At 45.1% G+C, this 22,380-nt stretch overlaps 1 protein-coding gene across 2 annotated transcripts; it reads right to left on the reverse strand.

Annotated features, from left to right (window-relative positions):
• Positions 1-86: 86 nt before the first annotated feature.
• On the reverse strand, positions 87-21,011 carry MAML1 (mastermind like transcriptional coactivator 1). 2 transcript variants are annotated; one of them, XM_048960632.1, is made up of 5 exons: positions 20,506-21,011; positions 10,734-12,140; positions 8,339-8,608; positions 5,947-6,061; positions 87-4,452 (listed from the first exon to the last, which is right to left on the reverse strand). In XM_048960632.1, exons 1-5 carry the CDS (start codon positions 20,872-20,874, stop codon positions 3,470-3,472), a joined length of 3,144 nt encoding a protein of 1,047 aa, XP_048816589.1. In that variant the 5' UTR covers positions 20,875-21,011; the 3' UTR covers positions 87-3,469. The 2 variants fall into 2 exon arrangements, with proteins under 2 accessions (XP_048816589.1, XP_048816588.1); XM_048960631.1 differs by having other exon boundaries at positions 10,734-12,143.
• Between the last annotated feature and the right edge of the window lie 1,369 nt (positions 21,012-22,380).

A 22,380-nucleotide genomic window follows, 5' to 3' on the forward strand; every position in this document is an offset into this window, starting at 1 on the left:
AGAGCTGTGTGCTGGGATGAGGGAACCAACACACTGCAAACAAGGCTGAGCCCTCAGCTCACACAAACGTATAACGTCACGCCATGCATGTTTCATACACTAGCAAAATATTTATTTTATAATGATAAAACAGAAGTGAAGGATTTCTTTTTGGTGTGCACCAGTAATTGTAGTAAAAGAATAAGGGGATTAATGGACTCTTTATACATTTCAATGACAAAAATTCATAAAGGTTAGCATCAAATTCAACTGTTCTCCATTTACAAGCATAAAACTTACCATAATACCCCCCAAACACATATATAAAGAATTATAGTTTTAAAATCTATAAAAAGTAAAAAATATACAGTCAGAAGATCTAACTCTTATTCAAATCTTTAATATAAAATTGTAAACATTTATTTACACAAAGGAAATGTGTATAACAAAATTTTGAGCACCCTTTTCAATCGAGTCGTGGTTTTTGGAAGGCAGTGGATGTTGCACAGTGACACTCTCACCTTTCCCACCCAACCAAAACCGCAGTTTATAAATAAAGCCATGGGCGGCTGGCCAGGTGCAGTTCAGGGGAGCTACATTTTATTGCTCTGAAGCTGCAGCAAATGGAAAGCCCAAGTGCATATACAGACAGCTACATGAAAAAGGGCATAAAGGCAAAGCTCAGCCCTACCCATGCACCTACAGACATCTAAACCGTATTTTCCTTTCCTTTCAACTGTTTCAGCATTGTTACAGTGATACCTAACAGCCTGATGCGACGGGGCCCAAGAACAGAAGCAAGGGCTGCTTCTTCCTACGGTCACGTGGAGTTTGGATCCCGTTCACACATGAAGACCAACAGGCATCATAAGGCAGGCTGCCTAGAATCACACTTCATTTTAGTTCAACAGTACCATGAAAAGGCCCTGTCACCAAAACTCGATACCTTCCTGAACAAACCTCTGGTCAAACAGGGCAATATCCACCTCAGCTTCCAGAAACAGCGGAGGAAAGAGCACAGCTGCATTTCACTGGGCATTACGCTGGATTGCCTTTTTGGTAGCAATAATGCAAACAGAAGATGCTCTTTTCCTCTGATTAAGAAATTAAAAGCAGATGGATTTTTTCACTTATTCAGAACAAAGACTGTGTGCAAAATCTACCAGAGAACGTCACAGATTTCAGCACACTGAACAGGGAAGAACAAAAAGCTGAATCCTACTACCCTGTTATATCTCTCAAGTGTTTGTAAGGGGCAAGGGGGGAGTGGGGGAGTGGAAACAGCGACACTGAAGGGTGTCACTTGAAATTATGAGGTCCCAAACACCCCCAGCAGGAAGGGAAGGCACACTGGTGCAAAGTTAACCCTTAAAAACAAAAATACAGCAAACATTTCTTCCCCTGCCATTGCTAGTTTATCTATACGCTAACGACACTTACCTGGGACCAGTTTTTGGTTTAATACTAAACCACTCACTAGCTCTTTCCTTAGATTGCCAGTACAAGAAAAGTCAGCATCAGTTATTTGCATCTCAACTACTTATTCTAGAGAATATCATAAGTGTCAACAACCAAAGCAACTAACACCTTCGTCTTCCCATCCAAAGACAATCTTAGTTACCTCTGCGAAAGCTCTACAAGGGATTACGTCTGCTTCAGTGAAGTTCTATCCACTACTCAACGGTGGGATCCACCGACCAACCGCATCTTTTGCCAGCGGCTCAACAGCATCAAATCTGCTCAACAGAGCGCAATTCGTCCACACAGGGCGAGCGTGTCGGACAAACCACGTTCCATGCATATTTGGAAAGGGTTAAAGTATTAGTGTTAAAAATAAGCAGTTTTTAAAAGTGCAAATTGTCTGACAAAGGAGCTGCAGATACAGGAACGCATTTTCCTTCTTCGAATTCCACGTTGTCCTTCGCTTCCCCTCACCCACTGGAATAAAATCCTCTCGCACATTCTGCAGAGTGGAAAACTCCTGAAGAAGAACAGTCTGTTGAGGGAAATTGCTTTTAAATCACAACGCTGGGTTTGGTTAAAAAGCTTCAAGGAGTTTTCCAAAAGAAGTGGATTTAGAAAGGGAAGAGGTATTTGTGCATTTAAAACAAAAGCTTTCAACTTTATTTTCATTTTAAAGTAAAGGTTAAGGCAAGGTGGTTTGTTGGTGGATAAGGGATCTTTTTTGGTAAAAGTAAGGACTTTGGAACACTGTCTGTTGCCACTGTGGTTTCAGTCCTTCCTGTGAGTAATCCCAACACGGACAAGAGGTCTCCTTGTGCTGAGCTAAAGAACCAGCATCTGCTTCAAGGGATACTAACGGGATAAACCCACCTGTCTACAGCAAGATTACCAAACTCACAACCCAGTATTAAAAACAAAAGTATTTAAAGGGGGAGACTTCAATACTGGAGCAACCTTGATGCAAGCATTCTCCCAGGCTGCTTGTGCTATTGTTACTGCTAAGGACTTTTCACCTCTCAGCCAAGTTCTTTTTTTCCTCATTTTACCCTGAAGTGACAAAGTCTTGTGCTCATTGTGTCACTGCTCGCTTTGGGGGATGAACTGATCTCAAATGTTAGTTTTACTTTTTACAACAAAGAAAACTAAATGAGCTGTCATGAAGCAAAGCCTTCATTTAAATACAACTACCTTTGGAAATAAGTTATGAAGAAACAGGTGCAAAGGAAATGGCTTTACAATTCATGTTAAACCTACTATAGTTTAAAAGTTCTCCCATAAGAAATTCCCCCTTTAAACACAGTAAGGTATAAGCCAAGAACTGTGCCTCTCTACAACAGAGTGCAAACTGCAGCTTAAAAGACTACAATCTATTAAGAAGACTACCTTGACTAACTGGCCAGGTTTTAATACTTCCTTTCATCTACCACCAGCATCTAGAAACACTTACTGTGAAATATCACTTGCTTATGGAGAGTACAGGCACATGCTTCAGCGGTGGAAAAATTCACAGCATCTTGCAAGCGTACTCGGGTGCACGTAGCCTCTTCTCAAACAAAAAGTCAGACATCTGATGACAGTACTACAACAGCACGTCAAGCTACGGACAATAATGATTGCAGGTAACAGCTGCAGAAAACTAAGTCCTAAATTTCTGCAACTATTTGCTTTCTTTCCGCACTATTTCTGTGAAACAGTTCTATTCTTAAATAATTAAAATTTCTCATTTTAGAACGCTGCAAGTGAGATTTCTGACAGGCTGGATGGGACACGCACAGCTTTGTTTGACCTGTCTGAACGTGCAACTCCCCAGAGACGCCGGGGCAAAGCGCACTACTCCTGCAGACCTGCTTGGTGCGCCATTACCACGCGTCAGCGCTCACTGAGAAGCAGCTCCAGTCCCTTTCCCAACCATTTACCTCTAATGCCTGCAAGTCTCCTCAATGCCACAGGTTTTTTGGTCCAAGTGTTGCTTATATTTCATGAAATAATTAAAAAAAAGTAGAACCCCCCCACCCCCAGCCCTCTTTTAATGAGTTCCCAACAACTCATCCAAATCATTCATCCACTCCTCCGAAGTCCTGTTTTTCAGCAAAGAGTCTATCAGATCTGTGTCACCAGTTAAGTTCTGAAGTCCATTATTGCCTGACTGGCTGCCGTAGGCAAAAGGCAGCTCTTGACTGGTTGTCCTCACCGGGTACCCTTGACTACAGTGCATATTACCTCTGTTGGGCATTTGTTGATTTGGATTCTGGTTGAAAGCGTTCAGATCCGGAACAGTCTGGTTGATGCCAGGCAAGACCTGCTGTGAGGGTACCTGCTGTTGTGAAGGTGGGTTTGTCCGCTGCTGCGTGCCTAAAGACGACGACAGCATCTGCCCAGACACGGCAGCATTCATGGAGGTCATGGGCCTGCTGGTGCTGAGGCTTACCTGAGGCATTCCTTGAGCAAACTGTTGGTTGGCCATCTTTAGATGAGTTTGCTGCATGTGGAAAGAGGAGCTGGCAGAAAATGGTCCTAAGCCACCGTTTCCTTGTGTCTGGTTATTAATATTAGGGATACCTTGGTGTTGCCAAGATGGATTTTGAGCCCCCATAGCAGCTGGTACTCTTGCCATCTGTGGCTTAGATAAGGTTGGATTCAGTGCGCCTTTATTGTGCTGTTGAGAAATACTTGAGTTTGCTAAGGTATTCTGCCCATAGCCAGCAGGAACAGCAGCACCCTGGCCCAAGCTGCCTTGTCTCTGCATCGGTGGCTGTCCATTGGCACTCTGAGCTGCATGCTGGGGAACCATACCTGACGGTATGCTGTACAGCCCCCCTCGCTGAATGTTCTGCATGTTGCCGTACTGAGACACCCCCCGGTCCTGCTGGCTGGAGCCAGACTGCAGCGGTGCGACAGAAGTGTGTCCAGGTCCCATCTGAATCATGTTCTGGGTCTGAGGAAACATCCGTGGACTGCTGGAGCTGGACTGTCCTAAATTACTGACCCCAGGCATGGCTGAAGACGATCCTGAAATACAAAGAAACATTTTGTACATTAACTACTCAGTTCAACCACGGCCAACCTAGGCCTGTAGACCGTATAAGCCAGAATGCAGCTACATTTGTATAAAACAATTTCAGCAACCAGCACACAGACAGCAGTACTGTGTCCAGTCTGATCTCAAACGCAGATATGCCAATTTCCTAAAAAGTCTGAATGCCACTTCTACGAGTTCAGCATCACCAACACTAAAAAAATTAGGCTTTATTGGGCAGGACTGTGATGCTTGTCTGCAGAAGAAACATCCCTACTACTTAAAACAAGAAAAAAAAACACAAAAAAACCAAACAAGCACAGTAAAGTATAGATATATCATCCACTTTCTCCCCACATTTAGCCAACCAAGGGAAACCTGCCTACACAGAGCTTCCTCTACTTTCAAACAACAAAAAGCTACAGATTTTTTAAAAGATAATTCAAGACATACTGAGTAACACTGGCTTTCCATTGGATTAACAATTAATTAACCAGTTACAGGGCCAAGTAGGAGGTCGTACAGTGAAGAGGTAGAACACATACCAGCACTTAAGATGCAGAATATTACAATCATCAAAGCAAGGGAAAAATAACACTGATACTCATTATAGAAACATATACTCTACTTCTAACAGAGACAGCACTACATTTCTGTAGGAACGCAGCAGGAGACAACATAATGCATGTCAGTATTTGAAGTCTGTTTCTGACCACTGTTAGCACAAACCTCCTGCACTGGTGTCAAGTTTTTCAGAGAAGTAACAACGCCCAGCCCTCGCTCTACTGTATGATCACAAACACTAAGAATGAGAGTATTATATTTCTACTTGCATCTTTTGCATTAGGCATTTACTTCTGTAGGAATAGAGCAAGGAAACAGAAAGAAGAGGATATGTACATTTTGCACACTACAGCTTTATAACAGAAAGCAAGTATCTCCTTGATGCCATGGTAAGTAAGGATTTGTCAGGTAAGGAGACAATTTTTTGCTGTTCTCTACTTCTTCCACATTCCTGGTGCCATTCCACCTTCATGGCAAAAAAACCCCAATATTTATCAGTGTCAGTACAATCAAGACATTCCAAGCTCCTATGAACAAAACCAAATCCCACAAGAACCACATAGGATGCCATTCCCTTCTGAAGGGAATTAGAGCAGTACTACAAACACAAAAGTTAAAGGAGAATTTAACATCTGTAAAGGAAAATAGGAGTATAAAAATGAAATACTTTCATTGTTCTAAAGGCCAAGTTTTATCCATTGCCACAGCGATATTACAGAATCAGAAGCTTGCACTGCCTTAGATGTTTAGGTCAGAGGAAGCTGTTATTTTTTCAAATGTACCAGAGCCCATCTCTAAAAGTTGAAAAGCACCGTAACACAGGAAGATGTTGCAATAAATTAACCTTAAGCTCTCCAGCCCAGGAACTCCAGTGGCACCTGGTTTTATTCCCAGTACTTCCGCCATTACTTCACAATGCTCACCTGTGAACTGCCCAACCTGCTGCTGGTACGGGTTCTGCTGCTGGTCCTGGTACTGGGGAGGTGGCCGGGTCAGGTGTCGCTGCAGCTGCTGCTCCTGCTGCTGCCGCTGCTTCTCCTGGGAAAGATCCAATGCAAAGTAAGTAGGAAGCAAGTCAAGGCTTCTCCAAGAGCGACTGTGCAGATAAAAATCAAGCCACCCGCATGCTTTTACATGGAGCTGGTGATTACAGGAGCTTCTGTCACCTTCAATTTCAGACCTTCGTTCTCAGCTGAAGCCTTTAAATAACTGCAAGTCACAGGTATCAGTCTCTTAATCAATGGAACGTTCATCCATTTTCAGCAATATCCTAAAGGTACAATACTCTAGCCAATACAAGAAGAGAAAAAGCCCAAAACACCTAAAAAGCCACAAATACCTTTTACTCTTTGCCCCCAGATCAATTTATTTGAAGAGTGTAAAGCTAAAGCACAAGTCATAAACACCAGTGTTGCACCTAAAAGGAGAAACATGTGCATGTTTTCTAGGTCCAGTTTTCAAAAACAAAAACATACAAACCCAAATTATTGGGCGTCTTAGAAGATCGTGGAAAACTACAAAACCAAGGTTACAACAGGAGCTACGCAAGTTCCACAATCGCTGTTCCAAAGCATTTTCTCAATAATTCACTTGTTTATTGCAACAAGCCCTACTAATGCTTTCAACTCAGCTTGCTTCTTTGAAAAGAGCATCCAATCTGTATGTACTCAATGACAAATTCATTAGAAGACCAGCAAATTTAAAGGGAATGGAAAGCCATGGAGGGAATGGGAGAAGGTGTGTAAGTCCATGCACAAAGTGTGATTCTGACAATAGCAACAGCCAAAAGGCTGCTTTTACACCACAAAGCACATCTCAGACAGCATTTCTGGCCCTTCGTCCACAGCTATCTTCAACCAGGTTGAAATTCTGAGAGCATTAAGAGTGATACCAAGGACAAGTACTCACTTATGTTAAAAACACTCACAGATCACAGGCAGGGACAGAAATTCCCTTTCAAGAGTCCTAGGACAAAGGCACAAGCACTAAGCCCCTCAAGAAGAGATGAGTGCAATGTGAAAAGCAGGCAGGTACACATTACTACCATTGTTTTGAAGTGTCTGCAACTGAGAAGCTGTTGAGACATGCAGAGGAATGAAGAGGGCAGGCTGTTCCACAGAAGGGACCTGCTGCTTGCAGGACCAGTCAGACCTGAAAGGGGCTGACCACAGAAGCCAGGGAAGTGTGCCATAGCAGCAGGATGAACCAAGAGCTGCAGAAGGCTGGCTCAGCAAAAAATGAAAATAAAAAAGATGCAGAATATCAAATGTAAGAAACACAGTATCAGAGAGGGGAGGATACCTGAAACTGTCACCCACTTCAATGACTTTTTGTTTTGTCTTTTAATTAAGGAATATATGCAACTCCCAGTTTTTTTCTATAAATTACCACCTCTCTTTTCCTCCTATTATCCCCAAAGATAACATTCCACACCCCCCCACCCCAACCAGTTATCCTGAATGACAAAACGAAGATCTGAATTGTAAATTCTCCCTGGGCCTAAAACCTTCTCTGAAAATCCATCTTCCCTTCCTCCGTACCCAGCGCAGAGATCTGTTCTGTTTGTACAGCGACGATGTGTGGAACATGCCTGCATGGACTACTCAGAAATGCAGAAAAGCACAGATGACAGGAGTAAGGCCCTTCAGACCGATTCCCAGCTGAAAGACTTGCAAAGGGTTTAAAACTTAGAGAGGTTCACACAAGGAGCCCATTTCCCTGAGAGAGACTAAAGCAGCTTTCTGCACAGTCTGATGGATAGCAGGGTTAAATTCTTTTGGCAGGATAAGATGCAAGTTGGATGCAGGTGTCTAATTATTTTCCCCAAATAAACAAATGAAAGATGATTTAAAATTTGAAACGTGAACTGTTATGGCACTCACAGAGAGGAAAGGCAGAACTCAACCAGCTTAGAGTCCCTTGCTTAAAGCTCTCCAAAACATCAAGGGTATCCCAACCTTTTATTATTTTGCTCTCGTTTCCTTTGTAAAAGAAGGAAGGCAAAGAATTATATCATCACTGGTATATCTTCTCCTCCTGTAGGTATCAGCTTGCATTTCCACACTATTAAATTCTAGCTGCTTAATTCTTTTAATTCACAGCTGTGCTTTGTAACAGAAAGAACGTCTCAGGAATCAAATGTTACATTTTGTTGATGATTTTATATAAAACAGAACAGTGATTTATACCAAAACATCTTGTAGTTTACATCCCCTATCTCATAAGGCTGTAGTAGTTCTACCTCTCAAACACAGCTTTAAGTCAGCCAAAGCATGCTAGTGGAAAGGAAGAAAAAAGACTGCTGGCCCCCCTTACCTGCTCAACTAAGAGATGTTGTTGTCTCTGCTCCATTAGGAACTGCTGTTTCTGTTGCTCCATGAGCAAGTGCTTTTGTTGCTGCTCTCTCTGTTTCTGCTGGTCCATCAGCATTTGGTGCTGCTTCATCACTGCTGCTTGCTGCTGATTGCTAAGATACGACTGGTTGCTGTGGTTCCCTGCCATGGTGACATTGGGAGCCTGGGCACCAACACCAGCACCCGGGACAGAAACTGGAACACGAGGAACATTAGGAGATGTGGTTTGATCCTGCAGAACATAAAAACAATGATGTGAGTCACAGAAGGAGGGTAGCCCTCTAGAACTTGAAGACTTTGTACAGTCACACAGATGAGGAAAGATGTTTTCATAATGATGACCACATGTTCTATTGTCTCTTGTAAAGGATACAGGATTTTTATAAGCAAAGACACAGAAATGAGGAGTTGGAGTTCATGTCAGAAGCTCCAGCAGATTCAGGAACAGAGGTTTTAACTCAAGCCTCACTTGAAGTACTTCCCAAACTCCAGCTCAGAAAGGGGAACGCAGCTCTGTGCGCTTCTGCTCAGCCAGAGGAATGGTGTCACTACAAACAACACTTCAGATGCACCAACTGCAGTTACCTTTGGTTGCAGCTTTCCAACCAGCTTTGAAATTTCATCATATAGTTCTATCCTGCCTCTGTCAACACTTAATTCTGGAAGCTTACACCTCCCCTCCTAATGCTGACTTTTTTTTAGTATCAGAGTTCACTATTTGCAGGTGAAGGGGAAGAAACATCACTGACCAAAATAAAGAGTCCCAACGTTTGGTCACCAATCCAGCCTCCATCATATTATACAGACAAAACACTACTACGGATAACTGGTCGTATCCATTTTTTCTTAAGTCTGCTTTTTTCGTTCTGTTTTGGAGACAGGAACTCAGGAAAAGCCATCAAGTCAGAGATGGAACAGTTATCCATCAAGACCTGATACCGATCTCTTTGTACATGAGAATCCATTTGGAATTTGACATTTGTTATCACTTCTAAGCACAGTTCAGCCTCATTTCAAATTATGCAAACATATTTATTTTCACATTCAGAATTCAGCTAATGGTCTGGGCTGCTGGTTCTCACTTGCTGCAGTTTTGCAAGAAATTACAAGCCAAATATAGGTAATGCTGTGCTAAGTTGTTCTGTAAGCAAGCTTCTTAGAAATTCTCCAGAAGTATTCATTAGGACTTCTGTTATTTCGATGCAAGCATGACAGCACAGACACAAGGTCACCTTCAAGTTTTTCAGCAAGAGATAGATGTGACACACACAATCATCTTCACCCTTCCCCTCCTTTCGTCACCAAAAATATCATTAGATCGTTACTTCCACTAGCTTTTAAAGAGATTAATTTTCCTTGTGCCTTATGAAGCATGTATTATTGATCTCATTTGTATTTTTACATCACTGTGGTCTTTACCACAGACTAATCAGGGCTTTATGCCGTGTATTTTGTGTTTTGCTTTACTGAAGGATCACACTGCAAGAGCTGGAGCTCCGATGGCTTTTGCAGTTTTAATCCTTATAACAAGGACCTTTTTTGACAGCAGGTCTTCCAATATGTGCATCGTGGGGATTCGGTAGCACGTGCCTACAAGTCTGTTCTCCTTCACCTGCTATATACATTCCTACCTGCAGCACATCTGTAATATCAGCTATATGTTGTTATCTTTATATTGCCAATTTACTACATCTCGTAAGGCAAAGAAGCACAGCGTGGAGTTCTCCTTTATAGGAAAACCTGAAGCACTATGCTTCAAGCAGACAAATGTTACCTATTAAAGATACATTCCCATTCTCACAGTCTTAACCAGTAGCAAATTCTTAGATTTGAAAAATGCCAAGTAACACCCAAGTAACCAAGAACGCAGCCCTCGCTCCCATCTCTCTCCAAAAAGCAGCAACTGAAGGCGTATCTGTTTATAGTGAGCCAACTCCTACAGAAGTCAGGGACCACGGAGAAAGTAAAGAAAGCAAATCTTCTGCTAGAACACTGTTTAACACTGCAGTTCTATGAGCTATTTCAGGCAGGAGTTCACAAAGCATCTATTTATCTTTGTAAGTAGAACCTTCTGTGAAGTGCGACATAATTTGTTGCCCATGAAGTGTATTAAGCTGCAAACCACACGTTTCCAACGTGACTTAGAACTGCATATTAAAAACTTTCCTCAGTGGAAAATGCAGTGCTTGACTCTTGCCTCAGCACACTGTGCACTACCATCTTCTTCTTTAGGAACACGCAGCAGCTGATCTGAAACACCATCAAGTAACCCATACTCCAATCTTACCTACCCAACATCCTCTTTCAAACCCTTAAATCTGTCACTAAACAAAAGTAACAAAGATCAGAACATGTACCTGACTGTGCGGCAGTCGGTAGGTAATGTTTCCAGACTTGGGTTTCAACAGGATCATTCCATTTTGGTCATCACCCACGTGAGACAGTGGCTGCTGCTGGCGCTGCTGCATGTAAGCCAACATGGGAGTCTTGTTCTGACCAGGTACTGCAACGCCCTGTTCACATTCTGCTTTGTAATGTGAAAGAGGTTTGGTGTTCCCATAGTCTAGCACTGAGCCTTGACTATTCACAGGGTTCTGGTTCATGCTGTTTTGCTGATGACCCAGTATGTTCACATGGTAGTTGCCTCCAGCTCTCGGAGAGCTTTTATTTCCCATATTAGGCATCATGAGCTTCTGATTGTTGAAGTCCGGCTGGTAAACTGAAGGGCTGGTGGGATTTTCCATGGTATATGGAACGGCCAGTGGGCTGTGAGAAGGCCCAGACTGCCAGGTAGACATCTGATTGGTTTGGTGGACTTGGGAAGCCTGCTGCTGGTTCTGCAGCATCTGGTCTCTCTTCTGCTTGGCAGCAATCTGCTGGAGTTGATGAGCAGAGGACATTTCTTTGGCACTTCCTGCCCCCTTCCCAGGTAAAAGCACATTGGAGAGAGGTCTCTGGACGTTCTGAGCGTGGTTTGATGCCTGCATCATGGGCTGATTAGCATTTTCAGTCATTGACTGACTAGAAGGCTGAAACATAGCCTGAGAACTACCGACCACCGGAGACGCAGCACTTACAGGAACAGAGGCAGCACCCATGAATGCTGAACCTGAAGAAGTAGATCTAACCTGCGGAGATCCCATCTGCTCCTGCTCAAAGGGTGCAGGGGAAAACTCAGTCTTTATGTTAATATCTTGTGGTAATGGAGTCTGTGCAGCTGAATTTGAAGAATCCGCATCTTTTTTCTCTTCAAAGTCTTCATTAAAGAGATCCTTCATGTCTTCGTCGGGCACTGACCTATTAAGCTCCTCAATAAGCTCCTTCCATTCTTGCTCGTTAAGATTAAGATCAGGCATCAAGTTGTTCTGAGATATAGAACCCCCTGCTCCAGCAATCATACACGGAAGATCATCTACAGGCTCCTGCTTCAGCTCTTTGTTCAAACTCAGAGGAAATGAATCATCAGCATCACCACCTCCATTCAGTTGCAGACTGGAATCTGGAAGACACTTCTTGCTGATGCCATCGAGTCCCATCGGATGTTTTCCATTAAGCTGCAAGGTATCTCCACTGGCAGATTTCTTGTCAAGATGATGGAGTGGAGACACAGGGGGCATTCCATTGGAAGAACCACTCACTCCACCAAGACCGTCATCACGACGCAGCTTCTTGGAAACTGAAAATACATCACCAAAGCCATTCTGCTGGTCTCCGTTCTGAGGGGAAGCAGCACTATCAAGCTTTCTTTTCACAGTCTCATGGAGCTGCTGAAAAAAACAAAGAAAGAAAGAAAGAAAGATTTTAGTTATTTAGTTTCACATCTCAGATTATTTCTTACAAAAACTTTGTCTAGCTCTGAATATGGGGGAAAAAAAAACATTTTAGGGAGAAAAGAAGGGCTAGGTCTTTAGTTTTTACAAATCATCACATGAGATGACTTCCTTGCTAAAATCTTCCAAATCAATCATCTCTTGTAAATGATACAGAGCTCTCATAAATAAAGAGAGAGAAATGAGGAGTTGGGAGTTAGAAGCTCCAGCAGATTCAGGAAGAGAGGCTTTAACTCTGAAAAGTAAACCTTCCAAACCAGGCACTAAATCAAACAAAGATGAAAACTGCCAGATATTTGACAACAAGTTGAGAAATGACTTTGAATTGAAACATATTATCATCTTTCCTGTTTAAAATGTAAAACATGGAAGAACAATAAGATTCAAATTGAGACTAACAACCTGTATTTACTTGGTCTATGTACACATTGTATAATTCTCCAGCAAGACTGCTTTGTAAAGCAGTCTCACATGAAAAGATTTAGGAAAAAAAAAAAAAGATCATTTCTGCTGTGGTTTTAATTACTGGAGGATAAACAGGTATGTAATTTTTGTACACCATCACATTTTTGGCATTAAGCAAAACCAGTTTGTCACCAAGTGACCACAGTTCCATTCATACGTAACTGCAATTAGAAGCTCAGTCAATTCTGTCACACAGTAAGTTTATTCCTTTCCTCTTTTCTCCCGAAGCATTTCCCCCCTGCTACTCTCTGCTCTATGACCCTCAGAGCACAAACCAGCTCAACAGTTGGCCAGTCTACAGCTAGTGAATATGCATTCTTTTTCTTGCAGTGCCACCTAGAAGCAACCAGAGGGTACAGCAACAGCACCTCGGTTCCACAAAGCCGAGTGTGGGTCCCCCAGTTTAACTTCTCTTCCGGCAGCATTCTTTCAAATATTAACTCCTTTTCAGTGACCTCAAAAATATCAGAAAACAGAACACATGCACACATCAAAGATGACAATGAATTATTCCCCCCTTAGGTAAATTTGCCAAACAGCTGGGCTTTGCTGTACTGGGATCACTACACCACGACAGAGAAACCTGCAGGGCAGCGACAGCTCAGAGCTGCACGTCTAAAGAGGGAACCCTTTTCCCCTGACCTGGAAAAGATGCCTTTGTGTGTCCCAGCAGGACACATGAGGAGAATCCTCACAAAAAGCCACTCATCTCAAGTGTGGTTCACTGAACAATAGTTCTCTCAGATGGCAGAAAAGAGGCTCATTAAACAAACCTCAAAACAAGCACACTTACTTTAATACGCAGTCTCCATAATGCAGTCCACTAACCCTTGAGGATAAAACGTTTCATCCAAGAACAAACAGGGGAAACTTCAAGATCTCGGCACTGAAGCAAAAGGTTGTGTGTAGAGCCAGCATAAATTATCAGGAATGTTACAGCACTTGCCTGGGCAACAGCATTCTTTTGATTTAAGGATAGAAGGACTGGATCACAGTGGCTGCTCTCTCGTTAATTGTCCACAGCTAGCTGATCTTTGCAAACAAACACTGCCTCGTGCTTGCATAGGTAACACCTACAACTCCTTTTTACAAGAGGGATGGACTGCAGTTTCCAGGAGACCGGGATCTTTCCGCAGCCTCATGGAAACAGCAGCAAAGTAATGAGATGAGCAGCAGAGCTTGTAAGAGGAGGGACACATTTGGAACTTCACTAGATCTCAACATCCCATCTACAGCTTCAGTAGCAGACCTACAACAATGTTTTTCAATTACTAACTTAAGAGAATAAAGGAAATCTGATTTTTCATAAAAACAGAAAACAACAGAAAGCTTCAACTCAACCCCAACATTCGGCTTTTGGCAAGTTTCCTGTTGTTTACTTAATACTCCAACCGGGAAAACTGAAGCTCAAGGTGGATGAGTAACTTGCCTGAGGTCATATGATGAGTCAATCAAAGATTGGGATGGATCCTCCTTAATTCCAAATCATTAAGGAAGAAACACTCTCCAAAAAATAACATACAAGTACTAATTTAGTTTTGTACATTAAATGTATTCTTCTCATGGTTGAAGTGAATTTCTCTATTAAAACAGAACCATGGCCCAGAGGAACCACTGCTGCAACCGCAACTCCTGCAGGCAGCTTAGGGCTCGGGTAGGACCACGGTCCTCTGTGGGCTGCAAAACTCACTTAGGTTGATGGAGAATTATTCCAGAAGTTGGTTTGTGCTGAGGTCTTTGCTGTTGTGCTGCACCACTTGCGATATATGCAAGATTAAATCATTTATGCTTCTAAAGTAAACTTACTGAAGTCTAGATGTAGGTGTAGATCCTTTGTGTCCATCACAGGCTTCTTCCCCCACAAAAACCCAGGGTCTATCATATCTGCATGGCTTTTAAAAGTCGTCAAAACACCCAGATTCCCAATTTTAACCCCTTGGCATGAGCTGCTCTTACACAGCCCTTCTTTCAGCTCATACTATATTCCTTCACAACAAACCAAACTGTAAAAATAAGGAACTTCAAAGGAATTCGTTTATGAGGTAAAATTTGGGGTGTCTGCTTCATCTCATCTAAACGTACTATTAATTGAAAGATATCCTACCTGTACACAGCAGCCAGCAGACACACAGGAAAGAAGAAAATCTGCTTATCTCTCATCTGCACCAGAAAAGACAGCCCAATTCACAACAAGGCTACTTAATCCCTGAAATGTAGAAGCTATTCACCAACTGCACTTGAATCCCAGCTCACTTTTAAGAGGAAAAGCAGCACAAAACGTACCTGGATACTGAGGCTGTGCTGAGGTTACGCTACCGCAGCTACTCAGCCAGCTGAGCACAAGAAAGCCAGCCTCCATGTCCCACCTCCATTCTTCACCCAAGGACAGTGGTACCAAAAGCTGCAGGTGCCAACAGCTACTGCTCCAGCGTCATCACTAACATACCTGATAGCTTCTATTTACTCATGTTTACCTTCCTAAGCAATAAAACCTGAAGTTCACACAACTGCTCTGCAAATAACATACCCTTCTCTTGTGAAATACCATTTCTCATATACTATCTCAGTTCTTGGTTTCCTAACAGAAGGAGAAATGTTGAACTTGGTTCTTCTCATTTGTCTGTGTGTAATTAGACTTTTTTTGGGGAAAAAAAACCCAACACATAGCATACATGAGATACAAGTTAGACAGCAAGTTATCTGCATATCGAGCTGCCCCAACAGAGTTCTCAAGGCAAGAAAAACCTGTTCTCTTCTGCCAAAACTCCAAAGGGAAAAAAAATCCACACTGACAAGAATAAAGCATAGCTTGCAACTCACTAAGAAAAATCTCTTTAGCATTTCTTTTTTGTCTGTTATGATTTTGCAAAGCACGGTCGCTTTCTGATGTGTTATTCATGGTTTCCTTCGGAGAATCAATCACTTTTATTTAGAACACGAGTCAATTCTTTCCATTGTCACAAGATCAGAAACAGAAATGTATTCCCATTTTCTTAGCCTGCCCAACCTCCCAGCAGCAGAGGAACCTTGTAAGCTCTCTGCAATGAGCCTACTTAACTTTGCCTAAGACTCTTACCCCAAAAGCATTTATCCAAAGCATTTAAACCAGTACAGTACGTTTGCTTGGCAGGAGTACACGTGCAGTCAGGCCATAACCACGGCTTCCCCACTGACCCAGGGGAACAGATCAAAGCCAGGTGCCACCCTTCCCCACACAGGGCTGTCCATCCCAAACGCTCCCATCACAAAACCTGAGCACCATGTACCACGACACCCAGCCACACTGCAGCCTCATTGCAAAGGCATGTTGGCAGACTTCGTAAGAGCCAGCCACTCACTGACATGGAAGCCCAGGAAGAAGAAATTGGGAATGGACTAACACTTGATCTCAGCTTTCTGCCAGCAAACTCACTGGCAGAGTTCATGGCTTTGGGACTCTTCTGTCACACAGGTAAAAAAGGGGCTTCCAATATTGTAAATAATTACGTTTATAGTTGGTAAATATTTATAAGTTTATAGTTATAGAAACTGCAAGCAAATTTGTGGGGGTTTTTTTGGTGTTTTTTTTTCCCCCAAGAAAGGCTTGTAAAAATGACAGAAATAAAACTTTGAAGACCTAACTCCATGCTGTGCCTTTTGGGCACCCTGATGACATGTTTCGGATATTAAATTCTCCTTACAGGATTCAACAGAGCTTTACATCTCATTTCAAGTAAGCTTAGAGTTTCAGTCTTCAGTTATATCTATGATCCGTCACAAAATAACAGCATGAGAAAATGCTGGCCGTTTTCAAAGAAGAAATCCCGTGCTACTCTACATGTGCAATAAAACTCCAGCTCCAAGATGCCTTCCAGCCAGAAGCCAGCACCCTCACCTACAGGGGAACACACCAGCTTGCCTCCAGCAGCAGTGGCAATACTGCAGCACACACCAGCTCCACAGAGCAGCACAGTCTTCTGAGCTGACAGATTCTCCTTCCCTGCCTGGCTGAGGATAGAAGCAATAAGGATGACCACCTCTCAAGCTGGAAGACCATTGCAAATATCAGGAGTTGCAATACATACGAATTTCGGATAGAAAAAAACCATTTTGGCCCTGCAACGTACTCTCCTCTTACTGAGCATCTACACACAGCTTCCAAAGTTGCACTCTCCGTGCAAGGAAAGCATTTTATTACCAAATGTGTTCCTGCATTCCAGCGCGTTGTCAGAACGAAAGTGCTGCGCTAACTTCAATTTTGACTGTTACTTTAATTCCAGAAGTCTTTTGTATTTGGGTGACTGCCTGCTGGAGTGGAGAAGGGCTGTGGATGTGCATGGCTATAAATAGCCCAGCCTGCATTAGTCACAAGGGGCAGCTTCTGCTGCAGGAATTGTTCTGCTGAATCAAAAAGCCCTGCAGAGCCTTCGGCCGCCGGATCGCCCACCTCGCCTGGACTGCAGCAGCACATCAGGTCCCTCCCAGATCCCTGCAGCTCAGAAAGCAGCGCTGCATATCTGACCAATCTGCGAGGGGAAGTGTTTCAAACACACAACAATACCTCACAGCATTAAAAGGAGACAAAGAAAAACCTGTCAGAGTTGTTGTGCAACAAGCTATCAGACTTGTCAGCAAAACCAAACAATGGTGGCAAGAGTACACTGTACTGAAGTTGTGTATAAATAATGTGGAAATAATTTGCTATTTTTGTGGTAAAACATAATTTCACAATTTAACACCCATCCACCACAGCTTACCCCAAAGTCTCCTGAGTCGTCAGCATACCAGCCTGGGCTTCCTTAGGAGAATGCAACCACGTTTGTCCCTATAATCCAGGCAATCTATTCCCTTTCATTTTCTACTACAGCTCCTTTCAATCATAGAACATTTCTTTATTCTCCTGAAATTTTCTTTAAACTTTTCACATGGGTGCCTGGCTTCAACCAGCACTTTTACAAACCTCTACCATTCCCCAGCAAACACTGCTCTGCTCCTCAGCTTCACACAGAGCATTCCCAAGGCTGAGCAGGTCTCTGCCCATTCCAGAAATGCCATCCACAGCAGTCCCAGACAAAGCAAAGCATCTACACAACTCCCGCTTTCAGGTGGGAAGAGAAGCACTGCACAGCTCCTTCCAAAAGGCCCCACCACAAAGCACAGCATGGAGATGAACACGCAGACCCCCAGCACGCTCCTTGTCCATGCTGAGGAAGCGCTCGGTGCGCAGCTCAGGGATCCACGACATCACAGTCTGTCAGAAATACATGGCAACCTTTCCAGCAGGCAGAATTCAAACTCTATTGAAATGAACTTTCTCAAAACAGAAACTGGCAAAGAGGAAAAAAAACATGCTCGATGGCAGCTCCTGTCCCTTCCCAACTTCTCTGTTTCTCAAAAATAGAAGATCAACACAAGAGACGTCACTCAAGTACTAAGCATCTTCTACTCTGAACAAGTCTTAACACCACCCTGAAGCAAAATTTAAACATTTGAATTTTCCTTTAAATTAGAGCTTTTTTAATAGGAAGCCAGTATTTTCATCTCGTTCCTCAAATGAAGGACAAGCCTACTGAGCACACAAACCGTCCGTAAGAATTTCTGTATCGATATCGTATCTTAGTTTCTGTGCACTCACAAGATAGCACCACTCAGTAAGAAAACGAAGGATGGCACTGCCCCTGGCTTCTGCTCAGTCTCAGCATACATACACCAGAAACTACTGGGAGGGAAATGTAATTTCGGGCTTTGGCCACGTGAACAAGTCATACAGGATGTGACAGGGTGGTGCTCCCTCTACCCAGGGCTACTCTGCGTCCACCAAGGGCAGCACCTGGGCACACAGGCACTGTGCTCTGGGCACACGCGTGGCACAGCAGCTGCAGGTCCTGCTGCCAGCTCACAGATGTGAGATCCCGTGCCCTTTACACTTACACTGGTCACTTTTCTCTCAAGGATCAAAACAAACGCCCCATTAACTTTGAATGCAGCTCCTGGTCTCCAAGAGAAGATTCATACGCAGCTTCAAGAGGAACTCCACACCGTAACAGCGGTTACACCGATGCAATGTATGTTTCACTACCTAATGGCATTCTTTTGAAAGGATGCTCAGGATATTCTAAAACATAATTTCGGCGTTAATCCAAAGTCTGCTGAATATTTTAAACCATAACCTTGTGCTTCCCAGGCACAGACACATTTGATCTCAATAAGAGCTGCTCCTCAGCCACGGGTACAGCCAGAGGTAAAACGCCAACTGAGAGAAAGATCTGCTGTGCCAAAGGAACAAAACCAGCAGCGGAGGTTTCTTGTTAGTTTCTGGTTTTTGAGGGGTGTTTTGTTTTTTTTTCAAAAGCGTTAACTAACTTTATACCCTAGTAACCAGATGATGAATCAGCAGCTGCAATTAAGCTTGCAGTCATGTATCCAAGGAAGGAAACAGCAGGCCAGCACGAGGAGGAGTCATTCATACACTAAAACCCTCTTCTGTTGTGTAAATTGGCCACTGGCAGCAGCTTCCTGAACAAGAAGGGCTTCCCCAGATGTGCACTGTATTTCAAAACCACACTGCTGCTGAGAGCCCTCATTATAATGGATGCTAATTAGATCAAATCCACATCCAAAGCGATTTAAAAGAAACAACACCAACGAATCAAGGACATCTTTCTTTTTAAGGATCAGTACGAAAGAGCATGGTGGCACTTTAAGCAACAGGATTTGACATACTAAAGAGGTCTGTGGAGTGAGCTACACAAATATGCATAGAGCCCCAGACACAGAATGCTTCACAGCCCAAACAGGAAACAAACAGAAACCCCATCAAATCTCTGGAAAATAAAATAGGAGTTTGAAAGATCTGTGTTCTGACACCAAGTTACACTCAGGATCAGCCCAGCGAAGAGCAGTGCCTGCTTAAGTGCTACAGAATCACTGCCAGGATGGCAGAAAGTTTGTTCTCATCCTCAAAGGTTCTTCTTTAACAACCATCTGAAGCACTCAAACTATCACAAGCGTTTTGGTCTTCAGTACAGTCAGTATCCTAGGTTCACACACGATACAGCAGCTAGTTAACTAAGCAATGTTTTCAGCTCACGCTGCAAAGTCTACAACCAGGTATGTGCTGCCCAGTGCTACATGAAAGCTGACATCTGCGTGCCGTGTCTCACAATCCCACATCATGCACAGTCATACCCAAACACTCAGTGAGCTCTGTCATGATTCTGTTTTAAAAACTGTAACTAAGTGAAGCCCAAGGCAGCAGAGAACCACATTCTCTTCTTTACTGTGACTGAGCAAGCAGACAATCTTAAAAATAGGATTTACCTATGCAGTAACTTGAAAATGCATCGGGTTAACCCACCATCCCCTGGTAAAGAAATTCAAAGCAGTACTGCATCATTTCCACAAAGGTCAACGTTTAGCAATGGGTGCCCTGGAGAAGGACAGGCATTAGGAGGGGCAGCCTGCGCGAGGTCACCCTACTAACCTACATTGCTGACACACCAGCAGCGCGTTTAAAGGCTCACGACGTTTACAGGGTTCGGGGCAAGTTAAGCAGCGGCCTCTCCAGATAGGCACACAGCCGTGGCCGCGTGCACATGCCCTGACAACCAGCAGCGCTAAGGAGGCCAGGGAAACACTCGCGTTCTGTGCTCAGCCAGGCTGTAATGGGTGGAGTGGGACTCCCACAGCGCTCACACCCACTGCAGCGGGTGGCAAACAAGCGCTGCCTCTCTCCTTCTCCTCTTTCCAAGACGCAGCAAAGCCCACGCTGGCAGACTTCCCCCCTCAGCGACACACGCGCCCTTATCGAGGTGACACCCTGACAGCCCCAAGCGCGGCACGGGCAGCGCCTTACCGCGATCAGCGTGCTGCCGCGGCCGTGCTGCTCTCCACTCGCCGCCTCTCCATCCAGGCCGTTGGCTCCGCTCCTCTCGGCGCTCCCCGCGACGGCCGCTGCGGGCGGAGGTGGCGCGGGGGGCGGTGGGGCCGGGGGCGGCTGGCGGTGCTTGCCGGCCCGCTTGGCCTTGGCCTGCAGGCAGCGCTGGTGCAGGGCGAAGGTTTGCTGGCGCTCCAGCTCCAGGCGCTCCGGGGACACGGCCTGGTAGCGGGACTCGCAGGCGCTGTGGTGTCGCCGGCAGAGCTCGATGCGCCGGCGGAGCCGCTCCATCACCGCGCTGTGCCGCGGCACCACGAACTCCGCCATGGGGCAGGAGGGCAGCACCATGGACCGGAGGGACGAGGGGAGGCCGCCGCTCACCGGCTCCGCACGCCGGGCCTCGCCATGGCCCTCCTCGAGGCCTCGCCGCTCCTTCCCCGCCCGCCGGCCTCACCTGGGCCCCCCGGCCCGGTTCCTCCTCCCGCCCCCGGCCCGGCGCCCGCCTCGCTCCCCCCCTCCCCACTTCCTCCTTCTCTCCCGAGCCCGGCGCCGATTCGCTCCCCCGCTTTCCGCTCAGCCCTGCCCGGCGGCCGCTGCCCGCCGCCCCCGGGGGTCCGGCCGGAGCCCGCTCCGCTCCCTCCCCGGCGCGGCGCGGCCGGGCGGCCGCCGCTCTCAGGCACGGGCCGGCCCGAAGCCCCGAGTCCCCATTGTTATCCGCGCCGCCGCCATCTTGAAATTGTTTTTCCCCTCAAGAGCCGAGTTGAGAATAAATAGGCGGAGCTTCCTGGGTGGCGGGCGACGTCACGGCGCGCCGCGCGTCACGAGCCGTGAGGGACGGCGCTCTCAGCCAATAGGAAGGCGCGGAGGCGCGAAGGGACGCGGCCAAGGCGTAGGAGGAGAGAGCGCCTGGCAGGGGGCGGGCTGCGGCGCGTTTAAAAGGCACGGGAAGAAAAGAGGTGGGGCGAAGACGGCGCAGCCAATCGGGACAGCGGAAGGGGGAAGCATGTGGTGATTGACGGGAGGCGGGGCGCCGCTGATCGGGGGCTCAGGGCGGGCGCGCCAGGATTTCATTCCGAGGGTTGAAACTTCGGCCAATTAACAAGGAAAGCGCCTTCCTGCAACAATTCACCCCACGCCGCTTCTGCAGCATTAAGAACAACCACGGCCCCCCCCCGCGGTACCAGGGCTAGCTTAGACTCACCTCGAGTCCCACAGGAACCCAGTACACGGGATCACGGGAGATAAGAGATGACCTGAAGCACCCAGAAGCCCATCTTGAAGCAGGCGATCCAACTACATTTCAGTGCATCACAGCAACAAGCCAGGATGCATTGCTACGAGCCCCAGCCAGAGCGCCACCTTACTTCCTACTTACATCAACTCTTCTCTGAAAAGCAGTGCTAGGAGAAAAAAACCATTTTAGCATTTGTGTTCTCTATCAGCTATAGAACTACATCCCTTCCCTCAGGGAACCCCTCCCTCAGCCCAGACGAGTTCAGCTTACACAGCTGTCTTTTCCTCCTGTAACAGAGCGATGCTGAGGCTGAACACAGCCGCCCCATGCAGAAGGCAGGGTAAGAAGTGACGTCTGCATTTTCTAGCTGTTTCAGAAAGTCTTAATTTATTGTAGTGATTACTTAAGCATACACTATGGTATAAAAAAAAAAAAAGCCATAGCATGCAGACAGACCTCTTCAGAGATTCAGCAAAGCAAATGTAGACTTACATTTCGCCTTAGTATTATTTTAGAAGCTGACAGCAGATCTCAAGTGCCATTGTGATGCTAGGAAAGGACACGTATGCACATGAATTGTTTGGGAGTTTAAGGCAATTTGCATATTAAGATAAAAACCA

This window comes from Lagopus muta, chromosome 14, assembly GCF_023343835.1.
Source record: "Lagopus muta isolate bLagMut1 chromosome 14, bLagMut1 primary, whole genome shotgun sequence".
In the NCBI taxonomy this organism is placed as follows: domain Eukaryota; kingdom Metazoa; phylum Chordata; class Aves; order Galliformes; family Phasianidae; genus Lagopus; species Lagopus muta.

Coding starts and splice junctions, on each gene's coding strand:
- MAML1 (XM_048960631.1), bottom strand. CDS start 20,874: ATGGTGCTGCCCTCCTGCCCCATGGCGGAGTTCGTGGTGCCGCGGCAC. Junction 12,144..20,505: donor GCGGCAGCACGCTGATCGCG/GTAAGGCGCTGC, acceptor TGTTTTTTTCAG/CAGCTCCATGAGACTGTGAA. Junction 8,609..10,733: donor ACCGACTGCCGCACAGTCAG/GTACATGTTCTG, acceptor TATGTTCTGCAG/GATCAAACCACATCTCCTAA.